At 43.7% G+C, this 23,048-nt stretch overlaps 1 protein-coding gene across 1 annotated transcript in view; it reads left to right on the top strand.

Annotated features, from left to right (window-relative positions):
* Positions 1-23,048, top strand: part of COL19A1 (collagen type XIX alpha 1 chain) — a 285,300-nt gene that overhangs the window by 242,760 nt on the left and 19,492 nt on the right. The window contains exons 40-48 of the mRNA XM_036916243.2: positions 413-439; positions 3,469-3,522; positions 7,741-7,785; positions 10,374-10,418; positions 10,508-10,570; positions 14,580-14,615; positions 14,752-14,796; positions 17,362-17,532; positions 19,189-19,255. Coding sequence (XP_036772138.2) covers positions 413-439; positions 3,469-3,522; positions 7,741-7,785; positions 10,374-10,418; positions 10,508-10,570; positions 14,580-14,615; positions 14,752-14,796; positions 17,362-17,532; positions 19,189-19,255 — 553 coding nt within the window. The remainder of the gene's footprint in view (positions 1-412; positions 440-3,468; positions 3,523-7,740; positions 7,786-10,373; positions 10,419-10,507; positions 10,571-14,579; positions 14,616-14,751; positions 14,797-17,361; positions 17,533-19,188; positions 19,256-23,048) is intronic.

Here is a 23,048-nt window from a genome sequence, read left to right as displayed (position 1 = left end):
TGTTAGCTGAACAGCCACCATAAAAGAACAAAAACAGAAACTCCTAAGTTCACTGAAAAAATACATGTTACAATTATAACCAGAAGTTTATGCAGGAAGAAATGAATGAAACAAATTTTAATAAAATAGAGAAAATGTATACAACCAAAATAATGAAAAATCACATTCTGCATGGTGGTGTCACTTTTTGCATTGTTAATCTAAGGACTAAATCAACGTCCAAGCAATCACTGTCATGGGTGTGGCAGCAAGTTCTGTTTCTTCATCTTACTCTTCACATCTAAGCCATAAACAAAATGAAACTTGCAAATATTTCTACGTGTTTTAAAGCAAATTGGGTAAAATTGCTTCACATCCTGTAATTTTGCCTCGGTCGTTCCTTTTAAAATGACTGCCCATGTTTACCTTGTAGGGTCCAAAAGGAGATCCTGGCCCGGCGGTATGTATATTCCCATGTTTTGTGTCATTTCAAAAATTAGTCTTTGTTCGAGTTTGAAAGAAGAGCATCAGGCAGAGGTGCTCTGCCTTGTTAGATGTTCACCAGTTAACACGTCGGAGGGGGGGGCAGGCCAGCACAGAGCGCGGCCAGGCGGTGTGCGTCTCTAAGACGCCTCGCTCCTGATGCTGTCCCTGCCCTGGGCGTTTGTCTCTTTCACCGTGTGTTTTTAAAATCACCCTGTGATGGAGAAAGGCACGTAAAAAACTTCTGACAAATGGGACACTTTATTCTGGTAGCGCTATTTTGATGACTGACTCCTGTTAAGTAGATGTGGAAGAAAAATACTTACTGGAAAGGAACTCCTTAATGTCTGCCATCTCCCCCAACAAAAAAAGAAAGGGACTATTTATCTGCTTTGGATGTCATCAGCAATTACTCGGTAGGAGGCGTGGTGTGCAGTTGCAGACGCCTGATTGGGAGCGATGTATCAGGAGGTTGGCGCGATGTATCAGGAGGTTAGCGCTCAGCACAGCAAGCGATCGGGTCCCCCAGCCGCCCAAAGGATGCTAATTGTTCTCACGCATCCTTCTCAGCCACACGGCCTCTCTGAGAAGGTTCTGCCGAATTCCATTAGACCCCGTTTAGTCCTTGGCAGTGTTTCCTGAGCCGTCCCTTCCAAGCATATGTTCCATTTTTTTCATCCTTCATTTGTGTATCCTTTTAACCTTTGGGCATATACTTCAAACTCAGATGTACCTGCAACAAATAAACTTTGAAGCCATTTCCTGTTGCCACATGGAATAATGTAAGGCCCTTCCATTATGACAGTTTAGTCACACTAGATGAATAAATTTTAAATTAGCCAAAGAAAAGCCATCCAAAACAATCCTTCCACACATCTAAATATATTTTTTTAAAGAGAAGAACTAAGGAGCTGACTATTTGTTATTAGGTAATATTTATGAAAAGCCCACTTGCTTCCCCCCCAAAGCATGATTTCAACTAGTTAGTACCAGTTTCTAAACCCCAAATATATAATTTAGGAGTTTCCTTTGGTTTGTTACTCATGCTGCCCTTCTTTCCTCTGTAACATTTTTTATGCTTTCACCAGCCTGTCCTTCATTCTAATTCCAATTTTCTTTCATCTTGTTGATAAACATTTCCTCCTGGTCTTTCCCTCTCACACTCATACACAGGCCCTCTGAATCATTTAGAGGAATCTAGACTTCTCTGTCCTGATTTTTTGGCAACATTCTCAAGTTTCCATTAATAAATGCAGATTAAGGTGATACAGTTTTCTAGAAGTAGTATAATAAAGGATAAATCATAATTCACTTGGATTAGAAAGTAGAGGGCAACAGAGAGGTGCACCGATTTGAGTAGAATTTGCGAGATTAGGCTTCAAATTTATTAGCGGCCACAAAGGTTAAATAATGAAAACTAATTGAAGGATGTTTCTGGATTTTAGAGATGTGAATTAAAAAGATGAAGCACAAATATAGAAATGTGAAATAATGACATTAAACACTTTATCTTAGATAAAACATGGAAGTTATTCTTAGGTAAACTTGGAAGATATTCTTTGGGACCAGTGCCCAGGAGAGAGAGTAATACTTCATCCTGTAGAAATAAGCCAGGAATGGTAAAGTGTAGGTCACTCACAGATTAGACAATGGAAAAATCATTTTGAGGTGGGTTGGGGGAGATTCGCTGCTGCTATATCTGTACCAGTTTAGATCTCAGCAAACCTTTCTAGACAAAAATTACCCTTCACTGAATTGATCTTCTGAGGTGCTTCCTTTCCTTTCTTTGGCATTTAATTTATAAGTGGCTTTCAATTAAATATTTAATAATTAGCTACTTTCAAACACATATTGATTGATTGGTTGAACACTTTCCTTCATCCTAAGGACTATTGATGATGTAAACAAAGAAAATCAAAGAGCTTATTTCCTTTGTCAATAACCCAGGGCCTCTTTTACAAAGCTTTATGCAGAATAGAATCTCAACACATTTCCCCGCCCCCCAACCCCAATCGACAGGTTATATATTAATCGACATTTAAAAATATTTCTGAAGCATAAAAAGTATCAATTCAAGTGCTTGCTCATTCAGTATTTTGTAATAAAGACAGTATCATAAATAATAATGGAAGTTAGAGCCTTGGTAATATTTTTGAAGCAGATTTGAATTATTTTATGCATGCCAAAATAAGTATACAGAGAATGAAAGCTCTCTTTTCTTTGTGATTATGTCGAAAGCATCCAGTGTCCTAAGAAAATACTTGCACTTAACACTAATGCATTAACAAGTAGGTATCAAACAGCTACCCACTTTCTCTCTCTTAATTTAAAAACCCTAATGTTTATTTGTTTAAAGTGAGCAGCTTCCTTTACCATAATTTCTCCAAATGTGTTCCCTGAGGGCCTACAGGCTCCAGCCAACCTGGGACCATACTCTAGAATAGGTAACAGATTTTTTAAGTAGAGATTCCTGTCTCCTCAGTGGCCTATCAGCTTGAGAAACAACTTTTAAGATCACTGGAGATGAAGCGCTGGGGACCATCTTCTAAGCATTCACAATTCATGTCCAGTGGCAGAGAGTGTTGGAGGAGGATAAACTTTGCTTTCAGAACTCCATCTTCATCCTCTCTTAAAGGGGTTTCGTTTTATTCTCCAGTAATCTAGCAACCCCAGGTACTTACAAATTAGCAAGCCTTTTCTTCTAATTCTTATTGGAATTGGAATTATCAATGAGTGAAGGGATTCATTCTGATTAGATTCATAATCAGAATAAAAGCAGTTAATCAGAAAATGTATTCATATTATATTCTCCAGGGAAGAGCTTTGTTCTCAGACTTTTTTCAAACACCAAATGCAAGAATATAGATGCTTAAAAATAGAGCACACCAATTACTTGTTAAATTACCACTCAGTGTTTGACGGGTATTGTTTTAGGCAAAAAATATCTCTGCTTTTGAAGCCAATGATTAAAAAACCTTTGACCATTGCTATGTTCATATTTAACAGGGAGAACCTGGTACAACAGGGTTGCCAGGACTAGAAGGATTTCCAGGTATAAAGGTAGGTACGGGAGTTAGAAACATGTTCACTGATTCAACAATCACAAATGTTTGCTGAGCACCTACTGTTGGGCCAGGAACTGTTTTAGGTTTAAGGATACAGGGGAACAAAACAGACACAAGTCCTTACCCTCATGGAACTTACTTTCTAGGAAGCAAATACAGAAACTAAAAGAACAAACATAAATAATGAAATAGTGTTGTTGGTAAGTGCTGTGGAAAGAAAGAAAAAGTGGGCAGATCAAGGGGCCTCAGGAATGCTGGCTGGTGGGTTGCAGTTCTGAGTAAGGTGTCCGAGAAAGCAAGATCGGAGCAAAGACTTCGCAGAGAGGAAGGCGCGCTAGGCCGAGCCCCTGCGCCCCGAAGGAGGAATATGTTCCAGAGACCTAATGAGTAGCATGGCGCCGGTAGGTGACAGTGCGGGATAATGCAGATGTGAATCAGCTTGACTGTGCTGATTATTGCCAGTGCGTACATGTCTCGGATCATCACGCTGTATACCATAAATATGTATGATTGTTTTTTTTAAAAAGGAAGCAGCAGGTCTAGATACCTGGAGATATGAGAATTCTGCTACTTCAGAGGAGAGCAGGGGGCGCGAGTGAGGGGAGAGGCTGATGCGGTAGAGGTGGGGTGGGGGGCGGCGGGGAGCTAAGGTGTAGGCCTGTCAGGTAGTCACGAGAGCAGTGGACTCCAAATCCAGCCAGCAGAGCACCGTGCCAGGCTGCAAACTCTGTGACGGCTTCTGTGGCAAGATACGCACAGAGATTGAGAGGAAGCCTTTCAGAATGTGTCTAGCAGCTTGACTGCCGTGATGGCCAGACATGTGACCGGCAGACGCATCTTGGTTCCTGAGGCCTTAGAAGAGCAGTAAGTAAAGGCACTGCTCCTTCACCACGGGTGGTTTGAGGAGCACTAACAAAGGGGCTTATCAGCTATTGCGAGGACTTTATCTTTCACTCTGGGTAAAATACGGAGCCAGTGGTGGTTTCTGAGTAGAAGAGTGACAGGGCCTGCTCTGGGGGGGCAGGGGTAGAGTCAGGAAAGCATGATCGAAGACTGTTCCTGCAATACAGGCGGGCCTGGGGGCAGCTCAGATCAGAGGAGAGATGATGGGGACAGTGAGAAGTGGCTAGATTCTGGATATACTGGGAAGGTAGAACCAATGGGATTTTCTGATCGATTGCATGTGAGTGTGAGAGAAGAAAGAGTCAAGGACGACTCCAGGGTTTTGGCCAGGTTTTCTGGCCAGGGGACTTGATAGGATCTCCAAGGGAGTGACAGGAGGGTCAAGGACTGACCCCTGAGGCCCTCCTTAAGGGGTCAGGAAGAAAAGGAGGGACAAGCAAGAGAGACTGAGATGAAGTGGCCAGGAGGTCAGAGGGAAACCTGGGGTCCCGGAAGCCAGGTAAAGGTGAGGGGAGTGATCACCTGCCTCAAATACTGCAAACAGCTCCAACCAGGAATAATGGGGATGGGGTCAAGTAGGACGGTCAAGTATTGAGCATTGGATTTAGTAAAACAGCAGTCCTGTATCACCAGATAAATTATCACTACTTCCCATTATAGCTAGGAGCAACTGATAGACTTGAATGGGTCTAAGGGAGAATGAGAAAAGAAGAATTAGAGACAGCAAATACGGTATAGACAATGCTCAAGGAGTTTTGCTGCAAAGGAAAGCAAAGAAAGGGGGCTGGTGGCTGCTGGAGGGCAAGGTTTTACAAACTGGAGTTTAAGACCATGGAAATGCCAGGATGTTTAAATGCTAAAGGAATGATCCAGTAGAAGGTGGGGTAAGATGGGGGCATGTGGATGATGAGACAGTAGGAGAGGGGAGAATTGCTGCAATGATGTCCTTAAATAGCCAAAGGGAAGGGAACCTAGTGCATACATGGAGGGTTTGGCTTCGGAAAAGAACCTGGATAGTTCGTCTATAGGAACAGGTGGGGAAAGAGAATAAAGAGGTGCAGAAGCTGAAATGTGAGGAGATGGTCTGGTTGGAATCTATAGTTCTTTTCTGGTTGCTCAGATTTTATCAGAGGTGGAAGGAGCAAGGCCGTTATCTGAGAGTGAGGCTGGGGGAAGAGGTTGGAGGTTTAAGGAAAAGGTCTTCTAGGAGAGAGGCAGGCAGAGTCCCGGGACCACAGAGCGTGATGGCTCGGCAGCCCCAGGGGCCTCCTTGAGGTTGGTGGTCGTGAACTGAAGTGAGACCAGACAGCAGGATCTCCTCCAAGCACGTGCAGGTGCCCAGGTAAGGCACAGAAGAGGAGGGGAGTTGGATTTAAACAAGGTTCCAGTTTTGACAAGTGCATAGTAGAAGCAATGGGGCAAGAGTCAATGGTATATACACAGGGGGACGATTATAGCAAGTGACCATAGAATTTAAACTAATAAATAAGAGAAAGAGGCCATTCAGGGACTGAAGGAAAATGAAAAATTTGTACTACCAATGGGTTAGAGCGTTGGGAGCCCAAGGTACTGAGATAGAACAATGGGAGATGGTGGGCCAAGGTTGGAATGCATGGAATTGAAATGATGGAGGGGATGCAGATGCTGTTATTGACAAGGTCTCAGGTGTATCTATGGAAATAAGAGGCCAGGTTATGAGAGGGCAATGATTCAAAGAACTAAGAGACCCAGATGTTGGAACGAGCATCTTGTCTGAGACAAGACCTCTTAACATTAATCTTTATCAGATATGCAAATGTTTCCATTGAGTGAAATGTTCCAGGATCTTGATTTCAAGGTGAAAAAAATCCCATTATTTAAAAGGAACAGAGTGAAACATGACAAGAATTGCCTCTTTCCATCATTTGCCCACTTTTCTATGACTTCTTTTTCTATTTGACTATAGCTATGCTTTATTAAGACTTTATTTCTATCTTATATGTTGGAGTTTATACCCTAGTTGGTCTTTGCCTTTCATTTATGTTTAATCTTACTGTATATAAATATAACCTTTACATAGTCAAATATAAAACTGTTTTCCTTTATGATTTCTTTTTGTGCTTTTAGACACTAAATGATTTTTATTCTTATTCTCAACCAAAATCAGATGGTCACTGATATTTTCTTCTAGTTCTTTTATATTTCATATTATTTAATTTTTTATATTGCCTATATAGCATTAATATGTAGTATAATATAGAGTACTCAAGCTTTCTTCCAAGAAATAGTTCAATTATTAGCACTATTTCTTGAATAATACATCCCTTTCTTCACTAAAACAATCCTATTATAAACATGGTTCTATTTCTGAGGTTTCTGTTACAATGCATTGGTGTGCTGCTTAATCTAATGCCAATATTCCAAACTTGTAAGCATTATAGCTTAAATGTTTAAATACTGGTATTGCTACTGCATCATGTTTTACTTTTTTTCTTTTGTCCTCTCATTTACTCAGCATCCTGAGTGAACTTTAATATCTGTTGCTCAAGCTGCAATTTCACAAGAATTGTATTAAATCTATAAGTTAGTTTGGGTAGCAGGGATGCCTTTACAACATTGTCTTGCCCTCCAAGAACAAAACATGCCTCTCCATCTAATCAGGTCTTTTATGTCCCTGAGTGAAGTTATGAAGTTTTTTAATGTAGGTTCTTCTCCACAAAAATTGCCATTTTATTATCCCATATATAACCATTAGCATTTTTAGCACTGTCAGCTCTCCCTAAAATACCACATTGCCTTTGGAAAGCCTTGAGTCTCTCTGAACCCTCTGCTATTCAGAGCAATTCAAGGCATCTTCTGCTTGGCCTAATGAGAACTACATGGTGCCTTGTTCTGTCTTTATTCTCTCCCTACATCCAGTGAGACAAGTACAGCAAAAGCTTTTTAGGGGATAGTCAATGTGCTTACTCTTTCAGTATTGGTAATGAATTATTTTTGAATATGTGGAATAAGAATATTGACCAATTTTGGCTGAAAGTACCTATGGAGTCCTGTTAAAAATAGGCCACAGCTTTGGGGACATGAATGCTTGTTTTCATTAAGATTTTTATTTGCTTTGGTTCTATGGCAAAAAGCATTAACAAGTTAGATTGCCTCCTCCTTCTGTTATTTTCCCATCGACTGTAGCTTCACACCAGCTCTTGTTAATAAAGCTTATCACTTCGAAGGAAAGCTTTAGCAGATCCAAATTATTACTTGAGCATTAACTTTACAGGTAAAGATTTTATAGTTATCAGTATAAGTAGCAGTTTTTTTTTTTTAATCCCAACAGGGAGATCGAGGCCCAGCAGGTCCCCCAGGAATAGCTGGCATATCGGTGAGTCCAGACTACCTCCCTTTACTTTCAGCTCCCACAGTAACCCCACAGCGGGGCAGCCTTGCTGACTCCCGCGGCGTCAGGTTCCTGAGACCTCCCGTCTAAACAGTAAGGCCCCGTCCCTCTCCCACCTCAAGAATGCTTCTTCCTTTATTTTCACCTTTTTCTTATTTTTGGCCTTTGGATTTTTTTTCTCCCCGACTCACTGAAGGAGGGAGGGGAGGGAAAGCGCAGGCGCCGTGAGGGCATCTTCATACGGGAGCGCAGCTTTGAGAAGCTCGTTTCTCTACTCTTGCCTTACTTAACGTGGCTTGGTCCTCGAAAGGCAGAGTTCTCATCCCCAGGCATGTGCTTCCTGTTCTTCGTATTAAACTCCCATCTGCCTGGTTCCCGCAGCCCAGCGTTACTAGCAGCTTTACTGTTGCTGACGTTTCCTCGTGAACTAGCCCTTTGATCCTCTCACTCATTTTTGTTGCTCTCTGGTGTCAAAATGTTTTAATCTCACCAAGGTCTTTTCAAATGAATAGGAAGTGCTCCAAGAAAGGTTGAAATCATTTCTCTGAGCCCTAGGGGACATTCAGATCTTCGTTCATGATACTCCAATTAAAATTTTATCAATAAGAGCCCATTTATCCTTTTGCTAGGTGCCTCTGCCATGTAGACCCAGGGTAGGAAAGTCAATGGAAACCACGTGCTCGAATCACGGGGACATGTGAAAGAGGAGAAAGGGCCCTGCCATCACACCCACTGCCACCTGCCACCTATTGACATCTACTGACACCCCAGTCCCTTAAGAGGCCAGTAGCCACTCAACTTCACTCTATTTAGTTGCCAAGTCTAATAATAAAAAGTTAAAACCTATCTATAGTCTGTAGAAAACCATATTTTATAGATGATACCATCCTCTTATTTCGCTAGTATAGATCAAGTTAAATATTAATATGATTGAAAAGTAGTATGAAAATACTTTCTTTAGCAAGCACTGTAGAATCTTTTATACAAGGAAGTATTCTTCTTCAAAGCTGGTTCAGACTCAATTCCATTCCTTCGCCCTGCCCCTCACCACCATTCCTACCAACATATTTGGAACTGTTTCCAGAATTTTCCTGAATTTTCTTACAACCTGCCCCTTGTATTCACACCTTAGTTTTGTTTCCATGTTGGCTGATGGAGCTTAGCTCCCCATGTATTCACCAGGTGTGACTGCAAATCACTTTTGGCTGTCACCGTAAATTAAGTCTTATCTTCAGAGAAATAAATATTGGCAACCATTGAAAGTCTTTAAAAAGTGAGTGGCAGGCTCAGAAGGCATTCCAGATGAAGAATTCCAAAGATATTTTTGAAGGACACAACATGACTGAAATAAGGAGCTATCCTACTACTTAACAGGATGTCCAAAATCTGATATATTTATTTGAAATGCAGTTTCCTTATTTCAAATTAAGAGGATCAACTGACAATTACAGAAATAGCAAAGGGGCAAAAATTTTGTGCACTGACAAATATACAACTGTGTGATTACAAATGCAACTTAATTTTTTGAAACTCGGCCTTACCATGGTTCAGGAAATAAAATAGTTAAATGAGTCTGGAGATAGGTAGTGGCAATGATTGCACAGCAGTGTAAATATAATTAATGCCTCTGAATTGTACACTCAAAAAAAGGTTCAAAATGGTAAATGCCAGGTAATATTTATTTTACCACAATTAAAAAGGAATTTACGGGGATTGTCCTACTTGCAGCAGGAATGAGACCTACCTGCTCAGACACATCACTGTCACTCTGCTGAAGCCCAGGGGGACCCAAGCCTGTCTTCCTAGAACAGAGTAGTCCAGCCCTTTCCAGCATTTTCAGGCCCACCCAGGACTTCGACCCCCTCCACTGCCCCCCGGGATGGTTATGCGGGAGGAGGTGGCCGTGCGTGCTGGCAGTGGGGGGGAGCCGCTGGTCTGCACATGTCCCCAGGTCCCCCGAGTTCTGCCTGACCTCTGGGGCTGCTGTCATCCATGTCCCCGAGCCCTTTGTCTCAGATCTCAAGGCCTGAGCACTGCGCCCCCTGTCCCATGCTAGGACATTGGCCTTCTCAGGTCTGGCGCATCCCCCACCTCGGGCCCTCGGGAACTTCTAGGCATCCTGCCCATGCACACAGGCCACCGGGGGCCGGGAATGCTCTCAGGCCTCCTGTCCGCCTTGCTGCACCACGCCGCCACTTGGAGAGGGAGGCCTGTGCAGAGGTCCCCTCCCAGAGTTCTGAACAGCAAGTGGGGGAAAGAGTCCCTCACAGCCCACGGGGTGTCACGGTCTCCGCCTCACGCCCGCATCCACCCCAGTGCCTTTCCAGCCACGGCAGGTCCACAGGCTGCAGGAGGCAGTGCCTTCTCGAGGCTATGTTACTATGAACTAGAAAGCCCTCTTGTGAGAGTTGAGCCCACAGAGCGGAGCCCGTGGGGGCCATCCGGCCAGGAGCGCTCCCTCCCTGGAGGGCCACAGCCCCGGCAGCTCACTGACCTCACGGGCGCGGAGGCGAGGCAGGTGGCACCACTTGGTCATCTGACTTCCAACCTTTCTCCTTGCTTTGATTTCCCAGGGAAGACCTGGAGCCCCAGGGCCGCCCGGAGTGCCAGGGGAACCGGTGAGTCACCAGTGACTTAGCTGTTGTGCTCGCCTGCAGTGTTAAAGCTTTTCTTGCTAAATAATGCTTGTCTGTGGACCTGCCTATAGGGTGAGAGAGGACCTGTTGGAGATACAGGTTTCCCTGGACCAGAAGGACCCTCAGGAAAGCCAGTAAGTCCTTTCTACTATTTAAACTTTGCCAGTTTAAGAAGTACTCTAAACGATGCCTCTTCACCCGTCTCCTTGGAAAGTCTGACATTTGAATAAGTAGTTTCCCAGGAAGCAAGGGCGGGTTCCACGGTGGATTTTGGGGGATGTGGGTCTCTCTGAGTGTCCTGGCTCTCTGTGAGGTATCTTTATGTCTTAAAAAAATGGTGAGAAAGGTGAGATTTTTTTTTTAAGTGTCAGGAAATTAAAGTCATCATTTCTTAAGTCAAATGTTCTCAGAGGAGTCAAAAAATAAAATGGCCTGTCACATCCTAAAATATACGGACCCTGAAGACTCACCAACTCACCTGTGTGTTAAGCTAAAGACTAAAGTGGAAGCTGTTTTTCCAGAATCCCCCTTTACCTCTGAGCCTTGTTCTTAGACTTCCACAACCACTACTGCCAAATATATGACCCCCTTGTGTCCTGAAAGAGCTCTTGGCTACTGATAGATGGATTGATGTGACATTGTAACGATCATTCCTGCTGATTCAGTTCCATCCAGCATGTATTCCTCTAAGGCCTGCTGTTTGCTAAGGAAGTTGCTGGGCCCTGAGGGAGGGGATATAAAGATGAATAAGACCTGCCCTGATCCGGTTTGCTCCTTCTGGAAGGTCACTTCTGCTTCTGCTTGTTTATTTGCTGTGGCGGCGTGTGTGGGAAGCTGGTACTGCTGGTGGCAGCGGGCAGCGAAGGGGACCCGGCACAGAGTCCATGAGGCTGCTCGGTGACCCTGTGAGATGTTCAGGGTCAGAGCGCTGCCCGGCCACCATCTCCCCAGAGAAAGAAGCATGAAGAAAGGGGAGCATATGCAGTTCATAGTCAGGGTTGTGAATCACGACTCAAAGCGTTTTGTGAGTCACTCAAGTAACATGACACATGGTATGCATTTCCAGGGCCTGGCCATGGGAGGTGCTCTATAAATATTCGTTTCAGTCCTGTCTCCTCCTTCACCTCCTCTTACCACCTCTGCACCCCCAACCCCGGTAAGCCATCTGGTAAATGCTTGCCATTGTGTTCCCAGGGGATTATGCAAAAGGCAATTTGTTCATTCGATATATATTTCTTGGGCACCTAGTACCAAACCATCCGGAGGTCAGAGTCAGGGGAGGGCACTGTTTCAGTAAGAGACATGGCTGGTAGCGGAGGGAGCCTGGTGATTCACTGAAGGAACCGTAAAAGCCGTGAAGTCCGGAATGAACTAAGCTAGAGACTGGGTGAGCTCCTGGGAGGAAAGCAGGCCATGGCCACGGAGCACTTCTAAGCCACAAATGGGGCTTGGATTTCACTTGAAGCGTGATGGAGACCCATCGGAGCATTTGCAGTCAGGAAGGAGAGCAGGTGGACTACATCAAGGAGGATCCCTCGGGCTGTTGTGTGGAGGGCAGAGTGTAGGGAGCCGGGTGGAAACAGAGCAGTGGGGAAGCACCGCCGGGATCCCCACGAGAAGCAGGGCTGATGGGAGCAGGGAGGCGAGGAGGAGCAGGGGAATTAGGAGGTGCATGGAAGGGCGCGCACCGTAAGACTTGCCCATCAAATCAAAGCTGTGGTTTGAGGTCTGAGCAGCCATGCCAGAGTGGTGGGTCTGGGGAGACGGGATAGACTGGAGAGGGGTGGGCTTGGGAGGGGAAACCAGGAGCTCTCTGTCTTGGACATGTTCACCTTGAAGCGCAAGAAGGTGTCCAGGTGCAAATGTCAGGTGAGCAGTGGATATTCTTCTGGAGTAATGGGCAGGCCAGGACTGGACACACCAGCGTGGGTGGTCAGACCCGAGGCTGGATGAAACGGGGTCACTGCCGAGGGAAGGGAGCCGTCCGGCTGTTAGACTGAGGCCCTGGCAAACAGCTGGAGGAGGTGCAGCCAGTGAGATGGGAAGAAAACCAGGCGAGTGAGGTTTCCTGTATGTCAGGGGAGCTAGTGTGTTAGGAAAAGGAGTGGTAAACATACAGACGAGTAACGTGAGAGCTGACAGTTCTCTGCTGCGTTGAGAAATGTGGAGGTCATAGGTGGGAGGGATCACAGCATGGTAGCACCTTGGTAAGAATGGTCCAGTGAGAGGGGACATTCTGATGACACGGGTCCATGGAGACAACTCTGAGTAAGAGAGAAGGCTGGTATTTCCCTCGTAGGTGGAAATCGGTCCAGCAAGGGACAGGGGCTGTCATCCTTCTTACCGGGAGGAAGGGGGGCGGGCAGAAGCTGGAGAACCAAAGCACAGCGGCTGGCGGACCTGGGGGAGGAGAGCCCAGGTGGTCCTTTCCGTTTACTTCCTCACCGAAGGGAGAGTCGAGGGCCACGCATTGAGCGTGAGCAGTTGGGTGGCGATGCTGCGGGTTTGAGGAGACACGGAAATGGGTGAAGAGTACCTTTGGAAAGAAGGACAGGAAGTCAATTCATGAAGTCAATTCATGAAGTACGGAGGGCGGCCTGGAAACGCAGGAGGCTGCTTGCGTCGGCCGGGGCACATTCAGGCGGGAGCCAGCGAGCAAGGACACGCACGTGTTTGTCTTCATCTGCAGCCGCTCAGCTGCACGTGTGTAGACAGAAAGGGACGGGATATGCCAGGAGTGGGGTTCTTGCAGATGAGTGAGTGAGGGGGGAGAGCCGCAAATCCATGTCGACTATTGTAAAAATCTCCGAGAAAGTAGAACTCTCCTGTGGAGAGAGAGCTGGTGACGCCATCACACTCAAAAGGAAACACCCAGGAGTCTGATGAATTACAAGAGGCCCAAAAAGGGACCATACGGTTATTTCTTTTCTTGTATGGTTACCAAAAACATGAATTACATCTTTGTCGTCTTTTATTCAAGTGAGTTGTTTCTTTCATATCTTCTCCTTAATCAGCTTTATCTCTGTTGCTATGTCTCTGGATGTAATAAATTCTCTCAGCTGTGCACTTCAGGAAACATGTTGGAGTTAAAGTACTCTAGATAATTCCCAGGATGTTTCAGAGGGGCTGGGGACTTTGGTTGGGGTGTCAGCTCGGACACATTTTAGTGTGATTGACGGCAGTGAGAGCACGTGTGGTCTCCAGCCCCACCCTCGCGGAACCCAGCGCAGCACAGCAGGAGGCTCCTAGGCTTTTCAGAGGAGCATGTCCTCCTTGCAACTGCCTGCTGCCCAAGACATGGTTTTCCTCACTTTGATCTCCTTCTTCAAATCAAATCTCAAAAACACATCTGCTGTTGGGCTCTAGGTATTTGATCTGACCTCAAGTGCTTCTCGGTCTTGCATCTCCCAGCCGCAGTCCTCCCAGTCTTATAAATCTCTGAGCAGGACTGGGCTTTATTACCACCTCCAGAAACTGCCTTGTAAAGTTCAGGATGCTTCCAGCTTCCTAATAAAAAGCCACTGTTTAGTACTCTCAAAAACCATGATTACAGATTTCTTACTTTACTTTCATATTTTCCAACTGAAAAATAACAATCATTCTCTGTGGCTGGCAGTTTGTTTCATAGTAGGATCTTGCTCTGGCCATGTTATGAAATTTCCCCAGTAGCAACTGAGACCATTTACTGATAATGACTCTTTGTGGTGGAAAAATTGTTAGAAGGTAACAGTAAATGCCACATACCAGCCACCCCACACCACGGGGCTCCTTCTTATTTCTCAGAATGTACCTAATAGAATAAGGAAAATAACCCTGTTGACTGTTTGTAGAGAGCTTAGGCATTTTCTGTTATTTCACTAAATCCTTAGTTTTAAGACCATTATTTTATCTTCACTTTGTAAGCAGAGAGATCAATGCTATTAAGGTTATTAACCAAATTGCCTGGAGTAAATGGAACTTTAAGTGACAGAGTTTGAACCTGGCGATGCCTAAATCTACTGATTTTGTTTTCCGTTTTGTCACATTGCTTCACCAAAATCTCAGTAGAAATATGACTAAGTCCTTGAAACTTTACCCTTTTGTTGTGTTCAACTATGTTAATGAGCAGTTAGAAATATTAATCATTTTTTTGTCTTTACATAGGGAATAGATGGAAAAGATGGATTACCAGGTGCTCAGGTATGGAAAAATACCATTTAAAATAAATGTTCTAATGCAAAACTTCATCCAGAATAGCTGCCAGAATACTTGATTGGGTAGATTGATGAAAAATCTTGGCAAGCAGTTATTTTTAGTGTTGAAATTTGTTTTTCAGGGCATCATGGGTAAGCCTGGAGATAGAGGTCCCAAAGGAGAACGTGTATGTATATTACTACTCTGGTCATTATTTAAGTCTGTCTGCTACAATTGTCCCATCATTTGAGTTACACTCTTATGCATGTAGAACCCTACAAATCTCCCAGTGTGAAAACGCATTGATGTGATCCAAGATCTCTGCCAGGCATAGAACAGGACAATCACATGACCCAGAAGCAGGTTGTGGACCTTTATACATTCACAACTAAGTCTAGCTTGCTATTCTAGTTTGGAAAGCGTTCATCTTCCTGTCTCAGACACATATCCCTACTATAGCATCACCCTGGTTCTTTTCCCATAAGACAGGGTTTCTCAGCCTCAACACTGTTGACATTCAGGGACAGATAACTCTGTTGTACATGCTTATCCTGTGCATTGTGAGGTGTTCAGCAGCACCCCTGGCCCCTACCCACTACATGCAGTACCACGACTCCCTTGATTGATTGCAGCAATCAAAGCGGTCTCCAGACATCACCAACTGCCTCCTGGCAAGCAAAGTTATCCCAGTTGAGAACCCCTCACCAGGTGGGATCCCCAGTTGAATAAGGGGGTGGGTGAGGTGAGGAGGTGCAGAAGTGGAAAATGGAAATGTATAAAGTTTCTAATAATGCTGTTTTGTGCTTTTAATTGAATTGTTCTGGTGTTTGATATCACTCTTGCAACTTCCCATTATTTTCTTTAGTGAGCCTTAACATTTTCTAGTAGAATTGGAGTCATTCCCAGCATAGTTATTTAGTGGAATTCTAGAAAGGGCTGCTAGTGTGTATGTGTGTGCACATGTATGTTTGTGTACTGGTGTTTGGTTTACTGGTTTTACTTATTGTACAAATAACCCATGAAACTAAAGGAAATATGAAAAAATATGAAAATAGAAATAAAATCTACTTTATCTCACTACACAGAGGTAAACACTTGATATTTCGGATACCTTACCATCCCTCACTCTTATAATATACACATAAACTTAATGTATCAACACAAATGAATATACAGTTTTTCAGAAATTGGTTCCTACTATTTCATAAATGAGTTATTTCACCTAATATAATGACCATCCTTTCACGTCAGTAAATACAGATCTACGTGTACCCTTTAGTAGCTATATGTTATTCCACTGTTTGAATTTACCTTATTTCACTTACTCTGACCACTTTTTCTGATTATTTAGATTTATTTCCTGTTTTCTTCATAATAAACATCACTATAATGAACACCCTTGTGCCTAAATTATAATATAACTTCAATTTCAAAGATTGTATTTATTTTGCTCATGCTCAGAGTATTGATCAAAGTATGCTAATATTTCTTTCATTTCTTTTTAAAAATTCTAGTCATCTCATATTTCTCCATATGTGAGCAGTGTTAATGTACTTGTATGCATAACATTTGCATAACTAAGATGCAGCATTGAAATTAGGTCCATCTGTTCTTTGCTTCTTTCTACAAGGCTTCGTTCTACATCTCCTCATTCCATAATCAGATAGACTCTGTAGTTGTTCATTCAGTTTTATTATTTTTTAAATCAAGAGAAATAGAGTTTGGCCTTTTGAAAGATGGTCACAAAAAAAAAAATAATGCAAGGAAATACAGGGCAGCCTCTGCCCACCCCCCCATTCCATCATACTTGGGGTGGTGATCACCTCCTGGAGTCATGACCTAAATGTTTGAAATGCGTATAACTGAAACCCCTGCCATGATACACACACACCTCCCTCTCTGCTTCTCCATCTCTACCTCTCCCTCTGCCTCTAGCTCTATGCATGATGTGCAAACGCAACCAGCAGTAAGTAGACACCTTGCAGGATAAACGTCAGCATTAAAGAGACTTCTTATCAGATGCAGGCGTATCTAATATAGCTGTATACCTAATTTATTATGACCTCTTACTCAATGACTTCTCTTCTAGTTCATTTCTGTTATTGAGTAAATGATTTCAGCGATGAGCCTCCACCCCAGTCTCCTGCTTTGAACCTCTTCAGAAGCTACGCTTTTCTCACCTGCCTGAGCATAGACCTTTAGGACACAGCATGCATGTGTGTGTGCACACACCACACACACAACACACACGTAAAACATGAGTGCAGAAACCAAAACACAGACAAGAGAAAGCACACAGAAAGAAAAGGACATGATTTAGGAGAGATTTTCGAGTGTCCTGAGGTTTTCCTGAGAGAAAAATCTCAATGCTGAAATCCTGGCAGTGTTCCTATTGCAAAGGGAGCCCAGGCCTGAAGTGACAGTGGTTGCTGACTTTCAAAAGTGTCTTCATTCTAGACTGGCAGCGTAGTGCAGCTGACATGGTCACTAGCTTCTCACTGAGTGCTTTCAGTGCGCCAGGCATCACTCTAAGCCCTTGACTTAACCCGTTTGCTTCTTAGCACCACCCACTTAGTGGACGGCATTAAGTATCTGCATCTTAGGGGACAGAAAGCCAGGGCACAAAAAGTTTAATTCATTTATCCAAGCTCCCACAGCTAGGAAGTTCCAGTACGAATCCAGAACCTTTGTTCTTAAGTGCTACTGTGGTTCCAGAAGAGATCATTCTTTTTATTAAATTTTCCTTTATCAGGGTGGTCAGGGAATTCCAGGAGACAGAGGCTCACAAGGCGAACAGGGAAAACCAGGGCTTCCAGGCATGAAGGGGGACCCAGGTCCCGTGGGGCCACCAGGAAACAAGGGATCCATGGGCTCCCCAGGGCACCGAGGCCCTCCCGGCGACCCAGGCACTCCTGGCACCCCGGTAAGTGGCACCCAGAGCTCCGGGAGCTCCTGGCTGGTATTGACCACATGTCCTTTTTACAGGGAAAGCAATAGTTATCCTTTCATAATCAACGGAATGAACCTAATCTGGCCCCCACGAAGGTAGTGATGGCTGCCATTTATTTCAAGTTATGTTCAAAACCCTCTGCTAACTATTTCACGTGCATTACTTCATTGGCTTCTCACAGCTGGTCTGGTAGGATACGTGTCCTGTCCACTCCACTTTTACAAATACAGAAACTGAGACTTGACTTGTCCAAGGTCACAGTTATTAAGGGTTACACCCAGGTCTGACTCCAAAGCCATGCTCTTAAATACTAAGACCTATAATGCTTCCAGACACTACACAGAATGCACGTATGTCTGTTTCGTATTGAAACCGTATTTTGTTGAGTATCAGAATGACAAAGCTTCCCTGAATGGTGCTTTGAAGGAAACCAGTTAGGCCAAGAAAGAGTAATTGGTAAGAAAGCCCACGTCTTTATTAATCTGAAAATATCCATGGCAGGAGAAAGGAATATCCTAGAATAAGGTGGGGGTATGTGGGTGTTAAGGACATGCTATCCTTAAATAATCAGACAAACCAGATACAGGACCAAACCGGTCATTCCCGTGATGTTCACACTCCTTTATCTTTAGCCACTTTCCTGAAGCTCTACTTGAGTAGAGCATATATAATGACCTCTCAGTTCTGTGTCGGTAATTGGTATTAGATGCATTAATTCAACTTTATTTGTCCCATATACAGTGAAAATAAAATATTGAAATAGTGCATTCTTGAAACTATTCTGTCCTACAGAAGTCATCATTTCATGGGTCCATCACATCGTCTTACTGCCACACGTATAGCCCCAGATAATAACCATCAAATACAAAGAAGAGTAATAAAGTGCTTTGAAATCCTATCATGAAAAATAATAGCCATCTTTTAAAAATACCAAGTTGCTATAGTAAAACATTACTATTACAAGTGTCAAATTCTTTGTCACATTCGTGTAGATTATTTCCCAAGGGGGTTAACAACTCAATGGACATCACTTACCTACTTCCTTCACCACGTCCCATAGTGTTTTCTATTACAAAAAGAAAATTACTTACTGCAAATACACTTGCAATGTGTAAATGACAGAATAAACTTTACCATGAAATGGTAAATAAAACGTTTTAAACAATAATCTAACATGCTTGGAATTCCTTCCATGGTCTCTTCCTTTGAAGATACATAATATCAGATACTGACTTTACCACTCTAGGGACAGATTAAAAGTTAAATTGTGCCTGGGATATTCACGTCATGTTAACGCTGTTCACATTCTTTAACTTCAGAAAATGAAGTAATAAGAGATAGCTTTCCTGAACGGATGAAGCAGTCTCCCCACTTAACAGGAAATAGGTTCTTATCGCTGGTTCTGATTCCAGCCCACAGCTTTTTAGATGATGACGCACTTGAACTTCTTCCTCACATGTGATCAAAACAAAAGATATTTATTGCCTAATATAGTCAATTGCCAAGAGCATTTTGCTTGATAAATCTATGTCTTTGAAGTTTCAAGTGTGCACACCAGTCCAACATTTCTAGTCTTTATTCATGTGTGCTGCGCTCTGTTTTCACAGACCTCTTTTTCCTCTTCTTTAGGCCGATGCGGTTTCATTTGAAGAAATAAAGAAGTATATTAATCAAGAGGTTCTAAGGATTTTTGAAGGTTAGATTTGCTTAATAAACATTTCTGAGTTTTTCACCACTTCCCACCCACCAGGGATAAGCGTCCTATCCTTTTCAAGGGGTTCCTTGAGCACCTTTGCAAAAGACAGTGGTGCAACAGCAGTGTGAGGGGCTCCCCGACTGATGGTGGGGCCGCTTTGTCTGATAGCAAATTCCTTACCCAGAGGTGAGCTTGCCTCCCTGCAGGGTCTCCTCATTCCTGGCCTTTTACACAGCGCACGCGGCTAAAGCGCCGTCCTCTGCTCACAGGACGGCCCTTGGAGTATTGGTCGGTAGCCACGGCGCTGCCCCTTAGTTTTCTCTGCCAAGGAGTAAGTGTGTCCAGTTGCGCCACCACCACCACCCTGGAGAAAGGACTGTTTGTAAATGACCCTCATTCATGCAGGACTATTTTGACCAGAGTACGGGGTTTTTTTAAATCTAGACCAGGGTTAGTAAACTGCGACCCTCCCACCGAACCCATCTGCCACCTGTTCTTGTGTGGCCCGCAAGCTGAGAAAGGCTTTCACTTTTTGGGGGGTTGCAGTAGGAGGAGGGGTACATTAGAGGATGTTTTTTAGTGGCTTTTTAAAATCAAAAGAATATTCCATGCCATGTGAAAGTGATCAGAAATTCAAATTTGTGCGCATATAGTTTTACTGGAGCACAGGACTATTTTCTCTGGCTGCTCTCATGCTAGGGCAGCAGAACTGAGGAGTTATGACAGGGGCTGTATAAATATTTACTCTCTGATCCTTTGCAGAGGAACTTTTCTGACCCTTGATATAGACACTTCAATAATGCAGTCTAAGATAACATCCCTTTATTTATTTTTTAAATCCTTGATTTATTTTGAATTTTCAATCACTAACAACCTGAACCTTCCTTATGCAAACGTTTTTAAATTAGGTGTTTTTCATTTTGCACTGTGTCTGTTTTTAAAATCTAAATGTGTGATTTTGTGTTTCCACTTATAAATTTCAAGTGATTCATTGTTCCAACCTGAAGGTGCCTTTTGGGATGTGGTCTTATTGTAGGACAGGTTGGCTGACCCTCATAACTTTGTGTCCTCTCAAAATTTTGCAAACATGTCATCATTCTAACTGGTGCATGTTGAATTAAAAAAGAGTCGAGAATCAAGAATTAGGCCTTTCTAAATGCCATTGCATTCTTCCTGCCCGTTTGTAAATCATCTATTAATCTATTGTTTTACTGAGCTCTGTATCCATGTAGTTGCCCTAAAATCCACTCTGTATTTCTTCATTCACGAGGATATCACAGCATTTTGTCCAATGATTTCCTAAAAATCAAGATCACTCCCCTCAACTGTAAGCTTAATAAAGTTGCAATTATTTGTCTTCAGAAAATAAGTCCACCTTGGCCCTCAAAGATTCCTGCTCCCTTTCCAAAGCATCCTTCCTTTGCTAAACTAAGAATACATTGTTGAATTTTGTCAGGCATGGGATTACAAAATGCCCCAAGGGCATCGTAAATCTTTCTAATGCAAACATGGAAATTAGCTATTCCCCAAAAAGCTCTGATTATTTTGAGCAGTGATTAGTATTAAAGACCAAAGTCTCCGCAGTTGAGTGCACACTTTCTTCTCCTGAGCACTAGAGGTACTGCAGAGCAACACAGGGACCTCTGGCCCCTTTGGTGACAAAATGGAAACAAAATTTTTTCTAAAAAGTGATGAATTCATGCTGTTGATTTCAATTTACCTTGTTGTCTACTAAGTACCCTTACCTTGCTCTGACATGATAATTTATTAATACAACTGTCCACCTATTTTTGAGCTATCAGGTTTTGCTTTGTAATTTTAATGTTGCCCTTCAGTTTAGAAATCTCCTTTCATTTTCTTTTTTTGACCCTTAAGTCAAGCATCAGGGACTAGGCTCCCAATTTTGCAATTCAAATATTGCTGCTCAAAAAGCATCCCTCAGGTTTCAAGTGTCTGAAAAAGAAAAAGACACGTCAGGCTTTCCAGGGGACACTGTGGAATATAAAAGCACAGGCAGGACAGCTAACCCACAGGGCAAAGTGCAAAATGAACGTGCAGGGCCCTCGTTCAAAAAGGATAAAGAATTTTGAAACAAGAGCAGGACATAATCCCAAGCGCAGGGCCCTTCCAACAGGTTCAGGGTCTTCCCCAGCCCCCCTGGCTTCACCCCAGCTCTCCCACCGCCTCTCCCAGTCTCCTGCAGCCTGGCTGGGTGCAGGTGAGCAGCCAGTGCTCCCTCCGAAGCTGCAGGTGTCTTGGCCTCCAAACAATATTCTAAGGTAGCCCACAAGGAAACTTTTTCCTAAGGCTTCCGGACTCTGCGACTCCAAATGCAGAAGGACCCCGTCTCCTTTCATCTCAGTTGCCACCAGTCCAGCAAAACTTCCTCTCAAACAAAATTGTACCTGAAACTTTAGTTAATCTGTTCCAAAATCATTCCAATTCAGTCCATTTAATTTTCCACTTAGAAGTCACCTTTCCCTTAGCTTCTGAACACCGTTTACAGAAAAGAAAAAAGAAAAACTCCATTTTTGCTTCTCAGAGAGCTCTAAGGTCACAGCTGTCCTTTTCAGAAAGCTCTCTGCCAAAGCAAAGGTTAATTTTCACATCTTAAAACAGTTGCAGTTAAGTGCTACAGTTAAGAATGTTAGAAAATACAACCAAGGACAATCATAAAAATATGATGTGTTGATATGTGGGAGGTGTTCGTTTTGCACCCCGGTGGACACAGGGTGAGGCCTCCGGGGAGACTGCCTCTGCTCAGCACGCCGTGGACTGTCAGCAGGGGCTCCCAGGAATCCCCCCAAGCTCCTGCCATCCTGCTCGTCATCCCGGGTGTCCTCATGGGGCCTCTAGTGAAACCTAGACCAGGACCCAAAACTCGTGCTGTCCTCACGGGGCTTTCCGGTTCTCATTAGGGGTTCCCACGCTACCCCACGGATACAGTACCGCCCACGATCTCACACTCTGGCCTGCTCCCTGAGCCACCAAGGCTTCCTTCTGCATACTGGTGCCCCATCCCTAACCAACCATGGTGGAGGAAGGCATTTCCCAGCAACACCATGCCTTGTCTCTGCTGGATCACAATGCACAAACATACACACAGCCTAAAGTTAGACTACATCCCAATTTGATTGGCCAACAAGTCAAATTCTTTGCAAGAGCTGTGACCACACAGAAGGGACAGATGCCACATGTCTCAGCTTAGCTTCTTTGGGCCTCATGAGGGCTTTGCAGCCGCCAGTGACAATACCCACACAAATTAGGATCCTGCCGAACCTGAGAAGCTTAACTGCTGCTCTGACGCCCCCTGTTACACTCGGGGCTTAGATCACGCTGAGGAAGAATTTGCCAACCTGTGCAAATTCTTCTGGAAGTTGGTGGTGCAGTTGGTTGGGGGGTGGTGTGAGGAAGGGAACTAAAATAAGGAGAATTCATTGAAAATCTGTTTAAGCAGAAGTCTTAGAAAGCCCTTTCTCTGTTCTATACAGCTGGGTAGCTGCCTCTCACCAAGCCCAGAAAAAAGGCTGAAGGTGCAACTTGTGCAACTTGGGGTTGAGCCCAAGTTTGTCTCAAGAACCAGGAGAGCCTGGACCCGTGTCTGACTCTCTTGGTTCTTGAGACAAACTTGGGCTCAACCAGGCCACACCTGCAGCTATGGGAGAAAAGGAAGATTTGGTCTATAGTGTCTCTGAAATCTGCTTCCATATTTCCAATGTTCAGAAAAGCCCCCAGTGCCTGTGTTTTATCCATTTTTCATGCATATATTCCGTACACATTTAGGTGGATATGT

Source organism: Manis pentadactyla, chromosome 16 (assembly GCF_030020395.1).
Source record: "Manis pentadactyla isolate mManPen7 chromosome 16, mManPen7.hap1, whole genome shotgun sequence".
Lineage (NCBI taxonomy): Eukaryota > Metazoa > Chordata > Mammalia > Pholidota > Manidae > Manis > Manis pentadactyla.
This window is presented reverse-complemented; position numbering and strand designations above follow the sequence as displayed.